The following is a 14,962-nucleotide window of genomic DNA, read 5'->3' as shown; positions in this document are numbered from 1 at the left end:
ATTATTATTTTTATTAAAATTTAATTAATATTTAATTAATAAAAATAAATATAATTTTATATCATTAAATATACTTTTATATTATTAAAAATATTAATAATAACTAATTAATAATTATAAATTATAAAATTTGCTGAATATTTTTATTGGGACTAAAATAGTTGGGTTACTCTCTTTCACTTGTTTAGTAAGCTTTGTTTCTAGATATATAGTATTTGGATTTAGATGATAGATATCCAATCCATCTCCTTCGTGTCTATCGTCTCTTGTTTACATGATATATATATAAGTCTCTTCACTCCAAAACAAGAAAAAGGTTTCTCCCTTAATCACCTCACTTTCTGTTTCGCTCCCTACCTATTCATTTTCCTTTCTTTCATCTAACACCTGCATGAACCCAAAACCGCCACGAGTCACTGCTTATGACTTGGTGGTTGGTATATATAGCCAGAGAGAGCATCACAAACAAGACATGGCATGGATGATTGTGACGGGAGTAATAATCTGCTTCATCACGAGTCTTTGTTGGTGGCTTCTCCGTGAAAATAAGAAGAAGAAGAAGAAGAAGAAGGTGGTGAGAAGGGGGAAGGTTCCAGAAGGGCGGTGGGGTTGGCCTATAATCGGAGAGACCCTTGATTTCATTGCCTCCGGCTACACTTCTCAACCTCAACCTCTCACCTTCTTGGAAAAGCGCAAGTCCATGTAAGTACTCATTCTTTGCATGCGCATCATCATCATCATTATTATTTCCATTCTCATCATGCTTCTTTTTCATTAGGGCAATAATAATGACATGCATGCTCCGCCAATATTATATACTATTAATTAATGCACATACAAGTGTGATTATTATTCCCACCACAAAAAACTTTAGTCAATTCTCAATTAAGTATTTATTGTATGTGAAATTGTGATGAGTCATAGTCATATTTTATTTGGAATAATATAATATGTATTCAGGATAACTAAAAAATTGAAAACCGCTAAAAGATTTCGTTATCCATCATACCAATATCTTTCTCCTCTCTATGTGAAGGCCCAGTTTATTTTTGAAAATGATATGACTATGGTCCTTTCCATTCACCATTCCCATGTGTTGCTCACAATAATTTTGTCTTCCTGGTCCACACTCATGTACTATTTTTACTTATTATCTACTATAATAATAATAAAGCACATAAACTAGCTACTAACACTAATTATAGCTTAACTAGAAAAATTAAGCAGATTCAGAATTTTAGTTTATTTAAATTCAGTTTCTTTATTTAATTTGACTTGCGTGGCGAGGGAGAAAGACAAAGGTGAGTTCAGTTGTAGAGTTGTACGTTTTACCCTATGAAAAGTACTGAAAAGACGAAACGAGAGAATTAATGAGTGTACTATAGCTTTACAACGATGAAGGATGGATCCTTTCAAGTTTCAATAATTAAGGTTTTTATTTCTTGCTATAAAGAAAAAGATCCTAGCTAGCTAGCTTTAGGTATAGCCTATAATTGAGGCATCACTAGTTCCAAAATGGGACCGATATATGCGAAGTTAGGTCAAGGAATTAATTAAAACATTTAAATATTTTTAATTAAGATAGAAAGGAAATTGAAATGTTTGTAGGTATGGGAATGTGTTCAAGACGAGCATACTGGGAAGCAGTGTGATAGTGTCGACGGAGGTGGAGGTGAACAAGGTGGTTCTGATGAACCAAGGGAACATGTTCGTCCCTGCTTATCCCAAATCAATAAGGGAACTCATGGGGGAACACTCCATACTCCACATGAATGGCACCCTCCACAGGAAGATGCATGCACTCATCGGAGGCTTCCTCCGATCCCCGCACCTCAAGGCTCGAATCACCACTGACATTGAACGCGCTGTCAAACAATGCTTGGCCACTTGGACCTCGCACCAATCAATATACGTTCAAGATCAAGTCAAAATGGTATACTATATCTATAATTCTATATATATATGCATAAATCAATTACTCTTTTTGATGAGTGTATGTATGTGTCAGATTACGTTTAGTGTATTGGTTAAAGTTTTGATGAGCGTTGGTGCTGGTGAAGAGCTCAAGTTGTTGAAGAAAGAATTTGAAGAGTTCATCAAAGGGTTAATTTGCTTGCCCCTCAAGTTTCCAGGAACAAGGCTATACAAATCCTTGAAGGTTTATTATTAATTATTTAATTTACTTGGAATTGGTTTAGTTTGAATGATGAGATAGATGCATGCATGCATGCAGGCGAAAGAAAGGATGGTGAAGATTGTGAAGAGGATAATAGAGGAGAGGAAAAAGAAGAAGAAGGAAAAAGTTAGTAATGAAGAGAAGGATGTGGTGGACGTGGTGTTAGGGAATGAGTGGAATCCGGAGCTGACGTTGGAAATGATGAGTTCCAACATAATAGAGATGATGATACCTGGTGAAGAGACCCTTCCTACTGCCATGACCATCGCTCTCTTCTTCCTTTCTAACTCCCCTCTTGCTCTTTCCAAACTCCGAGTAAGCCTCACTTTTTTACTCTAATTAAACTTTGGTTTATTTGTCTGATTTGGATTTTTGTTATTAATAGGAGGAGAACATGCAACTGAAGAGGCAGAAGAGTAGTAGTCCTAACTCTTCAGATGAATATGCATGGACTGATTACATGTCACTGCAATTTACTCAAAATGTGAGTCTCTAACTCTATCTGCAATTTACATGTAGTGTTTAATCTTACTATTTTGCTTTCTATAAGGTCATAAGTGAAACTCTTAGAATGGCCAATATTGTCAACGGCATTTGGAGAAAAGCAGTCAAAGACGTAGAAATTAAAGGTGAGTTGTTTCGGCCAACAACACTTGTGCATGTATAACAAACTTACTTATCTATACTAATTAATTCTCTTCAGGGTACTTAATTCCTAAGGGATGGTGTGTTATGGCATCACTTACCTCTGTTCACTTAGACTCCAACAACTATGAAAACCCCTTTAAGTTTGATCCATGGAGATGGGAGGTAATATACAACTATATATGAAAACGTATCTATCATGATTATTTCATATATAATTCATAATCACATAAAACTTGCAGAAAATTGGAGCTGCGGCTAGTAACAACTGTTTTACCCCATTTGGCGGTGGACAGAGATTATGCCCTGGGTTAGAACTCTCTAGGCTAGAGCTTTCTATTTTCCTTCACCATCTTGTCACTACTTACAGGTAAATAGTATATGAGCTTCACTAGAAATTAACTTTTCTTTTTTAAAAGGAAAATAATGATTTTGCGATTTCATTCTGTAATTCTTTTCTTTCAAGCAGATGGGTAGCTGAGACGGATGAAATAATATACTTTCCAACCGTCAAGATGAAAAGAAAGCTGCCAATTAGTGTAGAACCCATTAATGCATGATCTAATCCCGGTGGTGTACAGAGGGATATTATTTTAACATGGGGGATAAAAATAAGAATTAAGGGAAGACAATGGGAAATGTTTTTATGTATTCACTCCTTCTTGTACATCAAGTCCATAGACATCTCTTTATAATGGAATGGAATGGAATTTCAATGTTTATCCAATAAGAAAAGAATTTGTGTTCGTTCTGGGTAGAAGACATAAATGAATACAAATAATATATCTTATAACAAAAAGGGACATTTCAAGAACTGAAATGTTTAGTAACGAAAAAATATTAGCCAAACATTTTTTTAATTTATTTTGTTTTAACATTCATTAATTGTCGTTAGAATTAATACTAGTACTGAATGCAAGCAAGTGGGATGATTAAATAGCTATAACTCTTTCATACCTTGTCTTCTATCAATTAAAATTTTCTCTACTTGGTTGTTCTTTGAAATTTTCATTGTACTTTAAATTCATCTTTTAGATTTTGATTAACCAAATTTAGACTTTTAAATTTCGATTTGTGACTAGTATTTAGTCTCTGAATTTATCTCCATCAATGAGTTGAGTTGGCACATTAAGTTGATCGAGCGACGGTAATCGCAACAGAGGTTGCTTAGAATGGCAACACAAAGAGAAAGTAATAGTCGAGTGATTTGCGCAAGAATGATTTCTCCTATAAAAACTAAAAAGATGTAATTTAATTCGTGAATTTGCACAACTATAAAATGATATCATTTCATATCATGGCAACCTAATGTGTCAATTTAGCTCATTGTTAATGAAGTAAACTCTGAACTAATGCGAGTTACCAATCGAAATTTAAGAATCCAAATTGAGTTAATTGAAGTTGTATGAGTTAATCTAAGACATGATACAAATTTCAGAAGTGATTTTGACTTTTGAGTGTTAACTCATCCGCTGTGCGTTTTGCGTTGCTTTCGGCCCCATGCCGTGAAATCAGCTCGGGCTCTGCTACAGCCTACTAAAACTTTTCAATATTCAATACCATAAAAAAAAAAGGAAAAAAAAAACCTCTTCAATATTAGCGCAAAGTGAAGATGCTCCGCTTATGCATGCAGCTTAAACTATTTTATACCTATGGGGATTGGGGCCTATTATTGCCGAGAAAGAAAATAGGGCAAACTATCGCCATAAAATGTGGTATTACTTAATTAAATTCATTACTGCTATTTATATATTAAATCAACTATCTTATTTGTCTATAAATATATATTTTATATTTTAATATATATTATATATTAGTGATTTTTTTTTGTTTTTTACGATATTTTTTAGCGGCAAATCAAGAATTAATCAACTGTAAATTACTGTTAGGAGCGGCAAACGGGCTAGCCCGTATCGTCCCGTCTAGTAAGACAATCCCAAATGTATACCCCTACCTAATGGTAGATTAACAGCCAAACTTACTTATTTTTGTTTTTGTTTTTAAATTATTAAATATTAAAAAATATATAATTTTACAAATATTTTAATAAACTTATAAATTTTAAAGACAAAAAAATTATCATTTTTAAATTTTAAATATCTAATAAACATAATTATTAATCAAGGTTTGGAAGTAAAATAATAGAATAGCAGTCTTGTTAGGTAACTCCCGCGCTATCGAAATCCGCCAAAACCCGTGGGTTAGGCGGTGCAAGTTAAACTTGCGGTCTCAAAGTTATAGTTCAGTCCGCCTCTTTTGGCGAGTTACGATACGGCGGATTTTAGCGCGTTTAATGCCCCTAATTGCTGCATGCACAAGGCTGAATTTGAATTCCAAAACTTACTTTAAGTGAACTGGTGAATTAACCTTTGATATTAGTGACTAATTTTAATAAGGAAAAGGATGAGGAGCCAATAAAATATTTGTACAATGTGTACAATGAAGATTTATGGAGTACTAGAGATATAACCATTAGTTTTATCTTTTGTGATAAGTAGTATTATGACATGGTATTAGAGCTCTAGATCTGAAAGGTCAAGAGTTCAATCCTTCGTGAATCCAAAAATCAGTTTAAGCGGAGAGATGTTTATTATCCCTAGTACTCGGATAGTTATTCTAAATAGTATAGAAGATGTCCATTTTGTAACTCATATAGCCCATTGTGTACATTATACAAATAAGTCATTGTGTCCCTAGCGGGCTCTTTTAATATAAGTCTAAGAATTAAATTTAGGGGTATGAAAAGCAAAATCTGCATGTTATCTCTCACTATGTTAGGAACTTTCACATGCTTCATCATAAACACACAGAAGCTTAGAAAGAAGAAATTATTAGTATTTGTTAAACTTTACAATAAATTATGCAAGTCCTACAATAAACATAGCGAATCGTTATAAACAAAATAACTCTGCATGAATTTGTTACCCAGTTTCAGGCTTTCACTAATGCAAAAATTCAAAGGTTTTAATATCATCAAGACCTTCACTTTGATTTCAATTTGAATCTCTTTTTCTTTTCTTTATATATGTAAGGCCTGCATTCCATGGAGCAGTTGCTAACCAGGGGGCACTAGCCATCATCTTCATCAAATCTATCTTCATTAGAGTTCTTGCGACAGTCATGAAAATATATGCCAGCTCCATTGAACAATGAGAGCAAATGCAGCAATTCCTCAATAGAAAGTTTGGAAGGCCGTTTGTCTTCATACCCTCCCGTTTTAAGCACCCCAATAATCTTTTCCTTAAAAGACCTCTGAGACCCCCCTTCATCATGATCATGATCATCTTCTTCTTCTTCTTCAGCAAAACCAGACACATTGGACAGTTTGGACAAGCTTAAAAGTTTGGACTTTTGCTTAAAGGTGGCCCCAAGTGTCTTGTTCTTCCTGCTAAAACAAGTCCTGGTGAAGGCCCTCCACTCACGCATATCAACATCTGGAACCTGATCCTTGGGGCGGATTATGACAACAGAGGAATCAACTTTGGGGCATGGCAGAAAGTCCCTCTTGCTTACATCCATGACAAACTCCACGTCAGCCACAAGCTTCACGTTCACCGCCAATCGGTTGAACTCAGAGTCACCGGGATTAGCCAGTAACCTTCCAGCAAACTCCTTCTGAAGCAGAAGAGTTGCACTCCTAAATGGGCTTGCCCCATACACCAGTTTCATCAGAAGAGGTGACGAAATCCCATAAGGAATGTTCGCCACCACGAGATCAAAGTGTGGGAATCGTATTCGCAACGCATCTTTTTGTATAACCTGAAATCCCCAAGGAGAAAAATAAAAACTTTGGTTGAGGCATTTCATCGAACATGTGGATGACTAAAAGAAGTAACGTTAGAAAACTTTTACGTTGAGCTTGTGGCGGAGGCCGTGTTGTAGGACGCGCTTCTCGAGTACATGTACCATGCGATCGTCGATCTCGACGGCGACGACCCTGTGGGCGGCTTCTAGAAGCTTGAGGGTGAGGTTGCCGGTGCCGGGTCCTATCTCGAGGACAGTGTCAGTGGGATTGATAGCGGACCTCCGAACGATGGTGTCGAGAATTCGAGGGTTGACGAGAATGTGTTGACCTCTGCTCTTGTAGAAACGAAAGCTCTCTTCTTTTTCACTATTGCCACCGCCACCATTGTTGACATCGTGGTGGTGGAGTTGCCGCGGTGACAGTTTTTGTAGACTATAGGGGATTAACCCAAGGACGCGCCTTGGGGCTCCAAGCATGGTCAGGTACCACTGCTTGCTTCTTCGCGACGTTGGACATAGATCTTCTCTTGATTGGGCCGTATTGAAGCCCAAACGATCTTAACCAAGCCCATATAGTTTTCCTTTTTGTATCTGGGCCCAAATAAGTACCTTTCTCCTTTTTCTTTATCTAAATATAGTTTGTTCTCATATGTTGTTGGAGATGTAATAGGATTATTATTGTCAAATGTATATTTGTAATCATTCAATAAACTAATAGGTCAGCGTACCATATTTGATAGCATCAGCAAGTAGTGAGAGTGAATTGGATAAAAGGCATACGTACTCATTATTATGTATAAATATTGTGGGACACAAGCAGGGTTGAGTAGTTGAAGATGATGGCAAATTAGATTGGAGCCATATACTTTGTCAGTTTGTCTATTCATGAATGGGGGGACAACTGGGGGCTAAAGTAAAACGAAAGAACTTGAGAACAAAGCATGGAGCAAATCAATTATTGTTACAAAGTTTACGGGGAATTCCTAATTCATAATTTATGGCAAGTATGCCAGCCACGCTCTTCTCAGTCCCTTTGAATGCATGCTTTAATTTACTTTTCGTTGACCATTCCTTCCAAATACAAAATAATTGTTCCTTGCTCCTTGCTTTGCTTTGCTTTTGGGTTTACTTCCCATGCCAATGATTTATACATAGCTTCATTTACGTTGTCCTTCCTATGACACACTATATATATAACAACATAATTTTGGCGGTTGCTATTTACCTTTACCTGCCCCGTGTTCTAAAGGAGTGACATACGAAATTGGAATGGATTTGATTCAAATGTTGTCTCCTTACAAGATTAGTTTCCAGAGTATTATTATAATCGTCCACTACTAAAATTATTATGACATAAAGACAACAATAATATATTATAAAGAACATTAGGCCAACCTAATAACTACTTATATTAACATTATCGAGGCAAAAAGGACTAGTTTAATTCTAGATCGAACAATTAAGAGAAAAAGAAAAGATATTGCAAAAACAAGCTTTTTGTGGCGCCATGTATAGAGAGGAATTCATTGTTCCCGCCAAAACCAAAATGGAGAATAAAGTCCGATTGGTCTGATTATTGAAAAAGCGAACGCAATATCAATACGACATGTGGACCAAATTCTAGGTTGGGCAACTTTACGCCATATAAAAATTAGAACCCATTACTCCATTAACTTTGTCAAATAGTAGTGGCTGCCTAACCCTAACCCCATAGTATTACGTATTATATACACTGCCATTACATATATTATATTCTAAAGGGTCCTGAAATAACTAAACAGAAAAGAATAGTGCACTATACTAATCGTTTTGAATAAATCTTACAGTCGAAGGAATCTCCATGGAGGCCAGCAGGCTCATTCAAAATGTTAAATAATGAAACTCTTTTTTTCTTCCCAAGTATATATTCAGCATGTTTGGTCGTGGGGGTTTACAATACAACCACACCTTTTAAACAACATCTATTAATTAATGAATAGATTAAGTTATGGTGGTTAAAAGTTAGTTGTGATTAAATTCCGTATTTCAAGAATTAGTTAGAGTTCGTTATTAGCTGCTGTCACATTCGATAGCTACCTGAACTCCTGAAGTGTACTTGTGTATACAAAGTCTTCATAAAAACCAACTATATATTATTCCATTTAATATGCATACGAGAATAATTTCTTCTCTATTTTTCTCTTTAATTTTTAATTAGTTGAGTAAACTTTCCTTTAATGACAAAAATTTGAGAGTGAGGAATAAAATACAGAAGAAAATAAAGAAAAAACAAAGCCATAAGTGTTTTTGACACTTGACTAAAGTTTGGCTAAGATATAACTATTTACCTAATTTTGTTTTGTACTTCAGTTATCAACTATGTTAGGTATATATTAAAATAAGCTATTAATATAAAATATATATTAAAATATAAAATATATATTAAAAATAAATTAAATAATAATTATATTTATACATAAATATAAAATAACTGATTTTAATAGTTAATTTTTATATATAAATAATATTTTTGGTCAGTTATTTTTCTGTATTTTAATTTGTTTGAGAGCCTTTCACTGCATTCTGTTATAGAGTTTCAATCCACAACTCTTACATTATCAGGTTACGCTTCCTAGTTGATTTCACGTAGCAAAAATACTGTTTATTTCAAGAGTCGAATTCGGCTCAATAATTTGGATATGGAAAAGCTGGTGGTGATTTGGCTAGAAATGGGAGAACCATGTGTATTACTGTATTGTGGACATGTGTAATGCAAGATCAACACGTGGGGGGCGTGTTGCCTGCTACACGCAGGGGGCGTGAAGAGACGTGGCGGAACCTCGTTGGTTGGAGCCCGAATCACGCCGGGGGCGTGTTGCCACAGCACGGGAAAGGCGTGCTGTCGTGGCGCAATGTCATTGGCTGGAGACGGAATCACGCCGGGGGCGTGTTGACTCAGCACGGGGGGCGTGGTGACGTGGAGCTAGCACGCGGTGGGCGTGATGATTCAGCACGGGGGGCGTGATGACACGTGGCAACACTTGATTGGCTGCGGCAGGCAGCACGTGGGGGGCGTGGTGAATGCTCCATCTATATATAGGCAGAGTTGGACTTTATTTTCATTCTGAGTAAGAGTGTGTGAGTGTTCTTTGAGTGTTTTGTAAGTGTAGGTAGTGCAATGGAGGGTACCGCAAAGTTGGTGGTGTATCGCAACGGTGAAATAATTCGCAATACTCATGAGGGAGTGAGGTTTGTCTGCTAGAATCCGTTTTCGTTTGTGGTTCCATTCACCATGACGTTAATGGAGCTTCAGAACGGTCTCTGTCAAAGTATGGAGAACGGTACGTTAATGAGAGTGAGCAGAATTTTGTACCGGAATCCAGTTATAGTATTTGGTGGTCTAATACAATTTGATACCATGCCGATCACTGACGAAGGGAGTATGCAGAATATGTTTCAAATTTATCGGCTACCCTGACTGTGCTCCGGTGGCTGTGGTACATAATATGGAAACGGCTGAAACATTGCATGCTGATCTGGCTGTGGCTGCTGAGGAACATACTCCTGTGGGGCAGGTGGCTGTGGTACATGTGGCTGTGGATCCTGAGAAACGTACTCCGACAATCTCAGTAGATGCCCATATGAGCGCATGTACCAATCCCGATACTCCATGGTCGGACTAAAATCCCAGGTCGGAAGGGGGTGCAGATCCCGCAGGCGAGTGTTTCGCCTGTTGCCCCACTCCTCTATCCATGCCCCATGAATAACTGTCCAGTCATGAAGCTGTACTCCGCGAAGAGCCATGCAATGCAGGTCCAGTGGAATATCCCTTGCTCCTTGCGGGGTAGGTTGTGAATACCCAAACTGACGCATCACTCGATCCACAGGGTGCCATTCGATGCACTCAAACGACATCAACGGAGCAACGGTGTCACACACATCGAGATGTCCGTGTAGCTCGTCGGGCACGATCAATCCGGCGTACGGCCGCCACTCAAACTGCCAATCATAATTCGTATGTCAGAACCCTAACTTTACTATTTGGAAATAGGATTCACAAGAAACATAAATGTTTACCTCCTGCATGTAGTCTATATGATGCCTAAATGTCACTACAGTATTCGATGACCACGCTGTGGGGTGCGCCGAATGACTCCACCTGAAACATGATTCATTGAAAAGATTTACATATGTAACCCTAAATCAAACATGCAACGTGAATATAACACAAGACTAAAATAAGAATTATTACCTCTTTGCAACTGGTATCTCAGCGGGTGGAAGGGTGTTCCTCGGTACGGGCGCAAGACATGGCATTCGCTCCCAAGCCCAAACAAACAACAAATTGAGAGGTCCATCCATCTCCTTTGTATCAAATCGTGATGCACGGCACAATGCTCTATAAAGATGTGCAAGACATGCTGAACCCCAACTGTAAGTATGGATCCGATCGAAATCTCGAAGCAAAGGTAGATACTTCGCATGGGCGTATGCGGTCGACTTATCCGCGAATAAGGTCGACCCCAACAAGTAGAAGATATGACATCTGACATATCGCCTAATGGAATTCTCAGTGTCTAACGGCTCCGCGTCTCTGACACGTCTTACCCAAGCCAACTTTATATAGGATTTTGAAAAACTACTGACTTCTGGCTCCCGACCAAATATGGCGTAACTCTGGCTTCGCACGAAGTCGGCACTACTGTCTGTCCATCCACTCACAGCCTCTCCGTCAATGGGTAGGCCAAATATATAAGCGACATCTTCCAACGTCACTGTAATCTCACTCACAGGCATCACGAAGGTGTGAGTCTCTGGCCTCCACCTTTCGACCAGAGCAGCTAATAACGGATAAAATCCACGTATTATCCCAATCTTTGAGACGTGGTAGAATCCCGTGGTGCGTAGGTAGTTTTCTACCATCGGATTCCACGTCTGTGGTGGATCCAGTTTACGCACCAATAAATTCCTGTTAGGCTGCATAAAAAAATTTGTTATTAATAATTATTAATATTCAAATTATTAATATTAAAAAAAATAATTAAATAAATTATATATTAACATTTATCTATTTCTTTACTTACCTACTGTAAAATAAATAAATATTAATAAATAAATTAAATTAAACAATTCACTGAACTACTAATTTTCTTTGTTTACTGCCAAACATTATTTTTAAAAATAAATAAATATATAATTCTTTTTTTTTTTTAACATAAACAAATAATATTTTTAATTTTATTTATTTATTTGTCAAAATACGTATTTGTAAGAATATTTCTTTTTTCATAGATAGTTCACAGAGCCGACTTCATACATATTTATTTATCTATTTATTTTAATTAATTTTTATAAATACTGAAAATTATTATTTTGTCTTAAAAAATTCAAATATTTATTATTTATGCATTACTTTCGTTAATAACCACAACAAAATTTATATATTCAAAAAAAAATTTATGATAATACTAAAAAAATTTATATACAAAAAAATATAATTATATTTTACAGATTCAAATTTTATTCTAACACAGTATATAAAAAAAATAAATGGGCCTTTTTCTATATATTTATAAAATACTAACAACAACAATATTTAAAAAATTTCAGCATATAAAAAATTAAAATTTATCAACTTACATAAATTGGATGCTCCAAATAGTTGATAATATGTTCTTCAGCCGCCGCATAATTACGTACCATTTTTTTAAATTTTTATAATTTCTTTTTTCCTACAAATACCCTAACTAATTACACCTTCACTACTACTACTATTACTCAAACTACCCACTTTCTAATTTAACACTCACTCACTCAACCGACCCACACTGCCTTCTTTTTTTTGTATTTCCCTTTCTTCCTTCAAAACTTCATGCCTCAGTCTCCTATCTTCAATGGAAGAAGAAGATGAATTTATAGGGCTGGCCACTGGTTACCGGGGAGGGGGGGTGTTCTCTGCATGCAGGCAGGCCTGCAACACGCCTCCCGCGTGATTCTGCCCTTCTTCGGAACTCAACAAGCTTCACGGTCTTCAACGCTTCTCGCCCTCCGTGTTGTCAGTCTCGCCACTTCATCACGTCCCCCGCGTGTTGCGGGGGTTCCGCCACGTCGCCGGCTTTGTATGGCTATCACGCCCCCGACGTGTTGTCCCTGACACCACCTCCACGCAAAACACTCATCTCACTCATATTGGGCCAATACACCAACAATGTTTCCATACAGAAAATAATTTCCGGTCGAATTCTGTTAGTAATATAAAATCTTAATTAGTTAATAGAAGAGAAATTCACTGAAACAACAATAGATCCAAATGAGTCATGCCAAATTCACTCAGAGCCTCAGAGTAGGTGCGGCTTACAATTCATGCTACCTATAAATTCATAAAAGTAAAAATATCATTCAGAACATACATAATCACATCATACAGCAACGAATACAACACTTGTTTCGTCGCACTGCTAGCCACCTTCGCCGCCATTTGTCGCTTTAATGCCTTATGCATGGTGAATGAGTTAGAAAAATGTTTTTATTATATATTAAACTACTCTTACACCTTTAGCCATAACAACAATAAAAAAGTTGTATGAGCCACAAATTCATCTCAAACAGAATACAAAAATTCAATTATAATTTTAGTCTTTATCTTATTTTTATTTTATTTTTATTTGCTTTTATCTTTTATAGGTTAATGATTTATATATACTTAGTTTTACCTTTATAATTTACACTACAATTCAATCAATCAACAATCAATAAAAGTTCGCATTCTTTTCTTTTCTTATTCTTTCACAATTTTATCATTATACTGAATAAAAATATGAATTATGCTAACCAATAATTTTCTTGAACAATATAAACAATCACCAATCAAATAAAAAATATTATATATCTCCAAATTACCCACCTAAATCTTAATATTAGAATAACTATTCGTACACCTAGTGAAATAAATATCTAATATATCCATTATTCAAATTGTTTAATATTTTTATTGTCTACCTCTATTTTTTCTAAAAATATAATATTGTAATTTCTCATAGGAAAACAAGCTTTACTTAAATTTACTCTTTCTATCAGGGTATACTTTAATACTTATGTTAACTCCATTATCTTTAATATTAATTCACGTGTATAAATTTTAATAAATATAAAATAATACTGATTTAGGTATATAAATTTTAATAAATATAAAGTATTGATTCTAAATAATAACATTTGCTGATTCTATTGTATTGTTGATTAAATACAAATATAATTTTTATGATAATAGTCAATATATCAATAGTTAATATATCAAAAATAAATTATGATATTAAGCAAGTATGCATGTTATTTTATGAGAACAATTTCGTTATGTTATCCACAGTATTTTAATTAATTTTTGATAATTTTTATTTATAGTTATATTTAATAAAAATAAAATATCTTTATATATATATTTTTAAAATATATTTATATATATATATATTTAAAATATAATAATTAATTATTATTAATAATAAATTAGATAGTATATTCGTACCCTATATTTTTCCATATGGGAAAGGTACAAGGTAGTAGAGGACAAGGATATGAGGCAATAGGCATTAATTGAGATAATAATGTGTGTATATAATCCCACAAAGCACAAAGATCCTCGTGATTTTGTGTGAACCAGGGCCATTTCTCCTCCACCTTCCTGTGCGTGATCCCAAAGCTCAACGGACCGACGTTAACGGCGATAGGATCCCAGGAGCCACAAGCCCACTACCCTAACGGTGTTAATCACCCGCTTTGCTTCATGCGTGGCACGTGCTGGGGCTCTACTTTCATAGTGGTGGGCCCCATAAATGCATGAATCCGTTATGACGTGGACCACTAACGTCCATCCCTTTAGCCACTCACGTCTTGTATTCCTCTTTTCTTTCTTCAACCACTTAGAATCAATTTTTCGAGTGGTTAGTGGTTATTCATACCAAAGGACGATCTTTTAATACGTATTATATTGAACAATTTTAAATAGTTTTTTTATGGAAACAAAATATTTTCTTTTTCAACATGCTTTATCGACAAGCAGAAATGACCCATATATATCATTTTGATATATAGCAAAAATAAGATATATTCTTTTTCGGGATATTGTATATTTTCCATTATTGCAAACTGAAAGTGTACAATATTTGGTTTGGGCCTGCTACACATACAAGCCTACAAGCATATAAGTTGGCCCAGCCCAAAGAGAAATCACGCGCACCAAAAGAGATAACATGGCGCGTCAAAGTCACGCGCTCAACACTCAAACGGTTACGTATGGCAGACTCTTCCACTTCTTCCACTTCTTCCATTTCTCAAGGCACTTTGAAAACAAGGAAACTCTCCCATTTTCGAGCGAAAATCAAAGTTCAAAATATACAAATCGTTCTTCGAAACCTCCATCAA

General features: G+C 35.7%; 3 protein-coding genes across 3 annotated transcripts; 1 reads left to right on the top strand and 2 right to left on the bottom strand.

Moving 5' to 3' along the window:
- Positions 1 to 228: 228 nt before the first annotated feature.
- On the top strand, positions 229 to 3,597 carry LOC130979783 (3-epi-6-deoxocathasterone 23-monooxygenase CYP90C1). Its single transcript, XM_057903328.1, has 9 exons — positions 229 to 702; positions 1,609 to 1,933; positions 2,009 to 2,158; positions 2,234 to 2,491; positions 2,562 to 2,660; positions 2,727 to 2,805; positions 2,880 to 2,986; positions 3,064 to 3,191; positions 3,291 to 3,597. Exons 1-9 carry the CDS (start codon positions 392 to 394, stop codon positions 3,379 to 3,381), a joined length of 1,548 nt encoding a protein of 515 aa, XP_057759311.1. The 5' UTR covers positions 229 to 391; the 3' UTR covers positions 3,382 to 3,597.
- Positions 3,598 to 5,489: 1,892 nt separating this feature from the next.
- On the bottom strand, positions 5,490 to 7,042 carry LOC130982539 (ribosomal RNA small subunit methyltransferase, mitochondrial). Its single transcript, XM_057906576.1, has 2 exons — positions 6,674 to 7,042; positions 5,490 to 6,580 (listed from the first exon to the last, which is right to left on the bottom strand). Exons 1-2 carry the CDS (start codon positions 7,040 to 7,042, stop codon positions 5,891 to 5,893), a joined length of 1,059 nt encoding a protein of 352 aa, XP_057762559.1. The 3' UTR covers positions 5,490 to 5,890.
- Positions 7,043 to 10,006: 2,964 nt separating this feature from the next.
- On the bottom strand, positions 10,007 to 12,247 carry LOC130980444 (serine/threonine-protein phosphatase 7 long form homolog). Its single transcript, XM_057904126.1, has 4 exons — positions 12,185 to 12,247; positions 10,797 to 11,521; positions 10,622 to 10,703; positions 10,007 to 10,543 (listed from the first exon to the last, which is right to left on the bottom strand). The coding sequence occupies exons 1-4, from the start codon at positions 12,245 to 12,247 to the stop codon at positions 10,007 to 10,009; spliced, it is 1,407 nt and encodes a 468-aa protein (XP_057760109.1).
- Between the last annotated feature and the right edge of the window lie 2,715 nt (positions 12,248 to 14,962).

Source organism: Arachis stenosperma, chromosome 5 (genome assembly GCF_014773155.1).
Source record: "Arachis stenosperma cultivar V10309 chromosome 5, arast.V10309.gnm1.PFL2, whole genome shotgun sequence".
Taxonomy (NCBI): Eukaryota; Viridiplantae; Streptophyta; class Magnoliopsida; order Fabales; family Fabaceae; genus Arachis; species Arachis stenosperma.
This window is presented reverse-complemented; position numbering and strand designations above follow the sequence as displayed.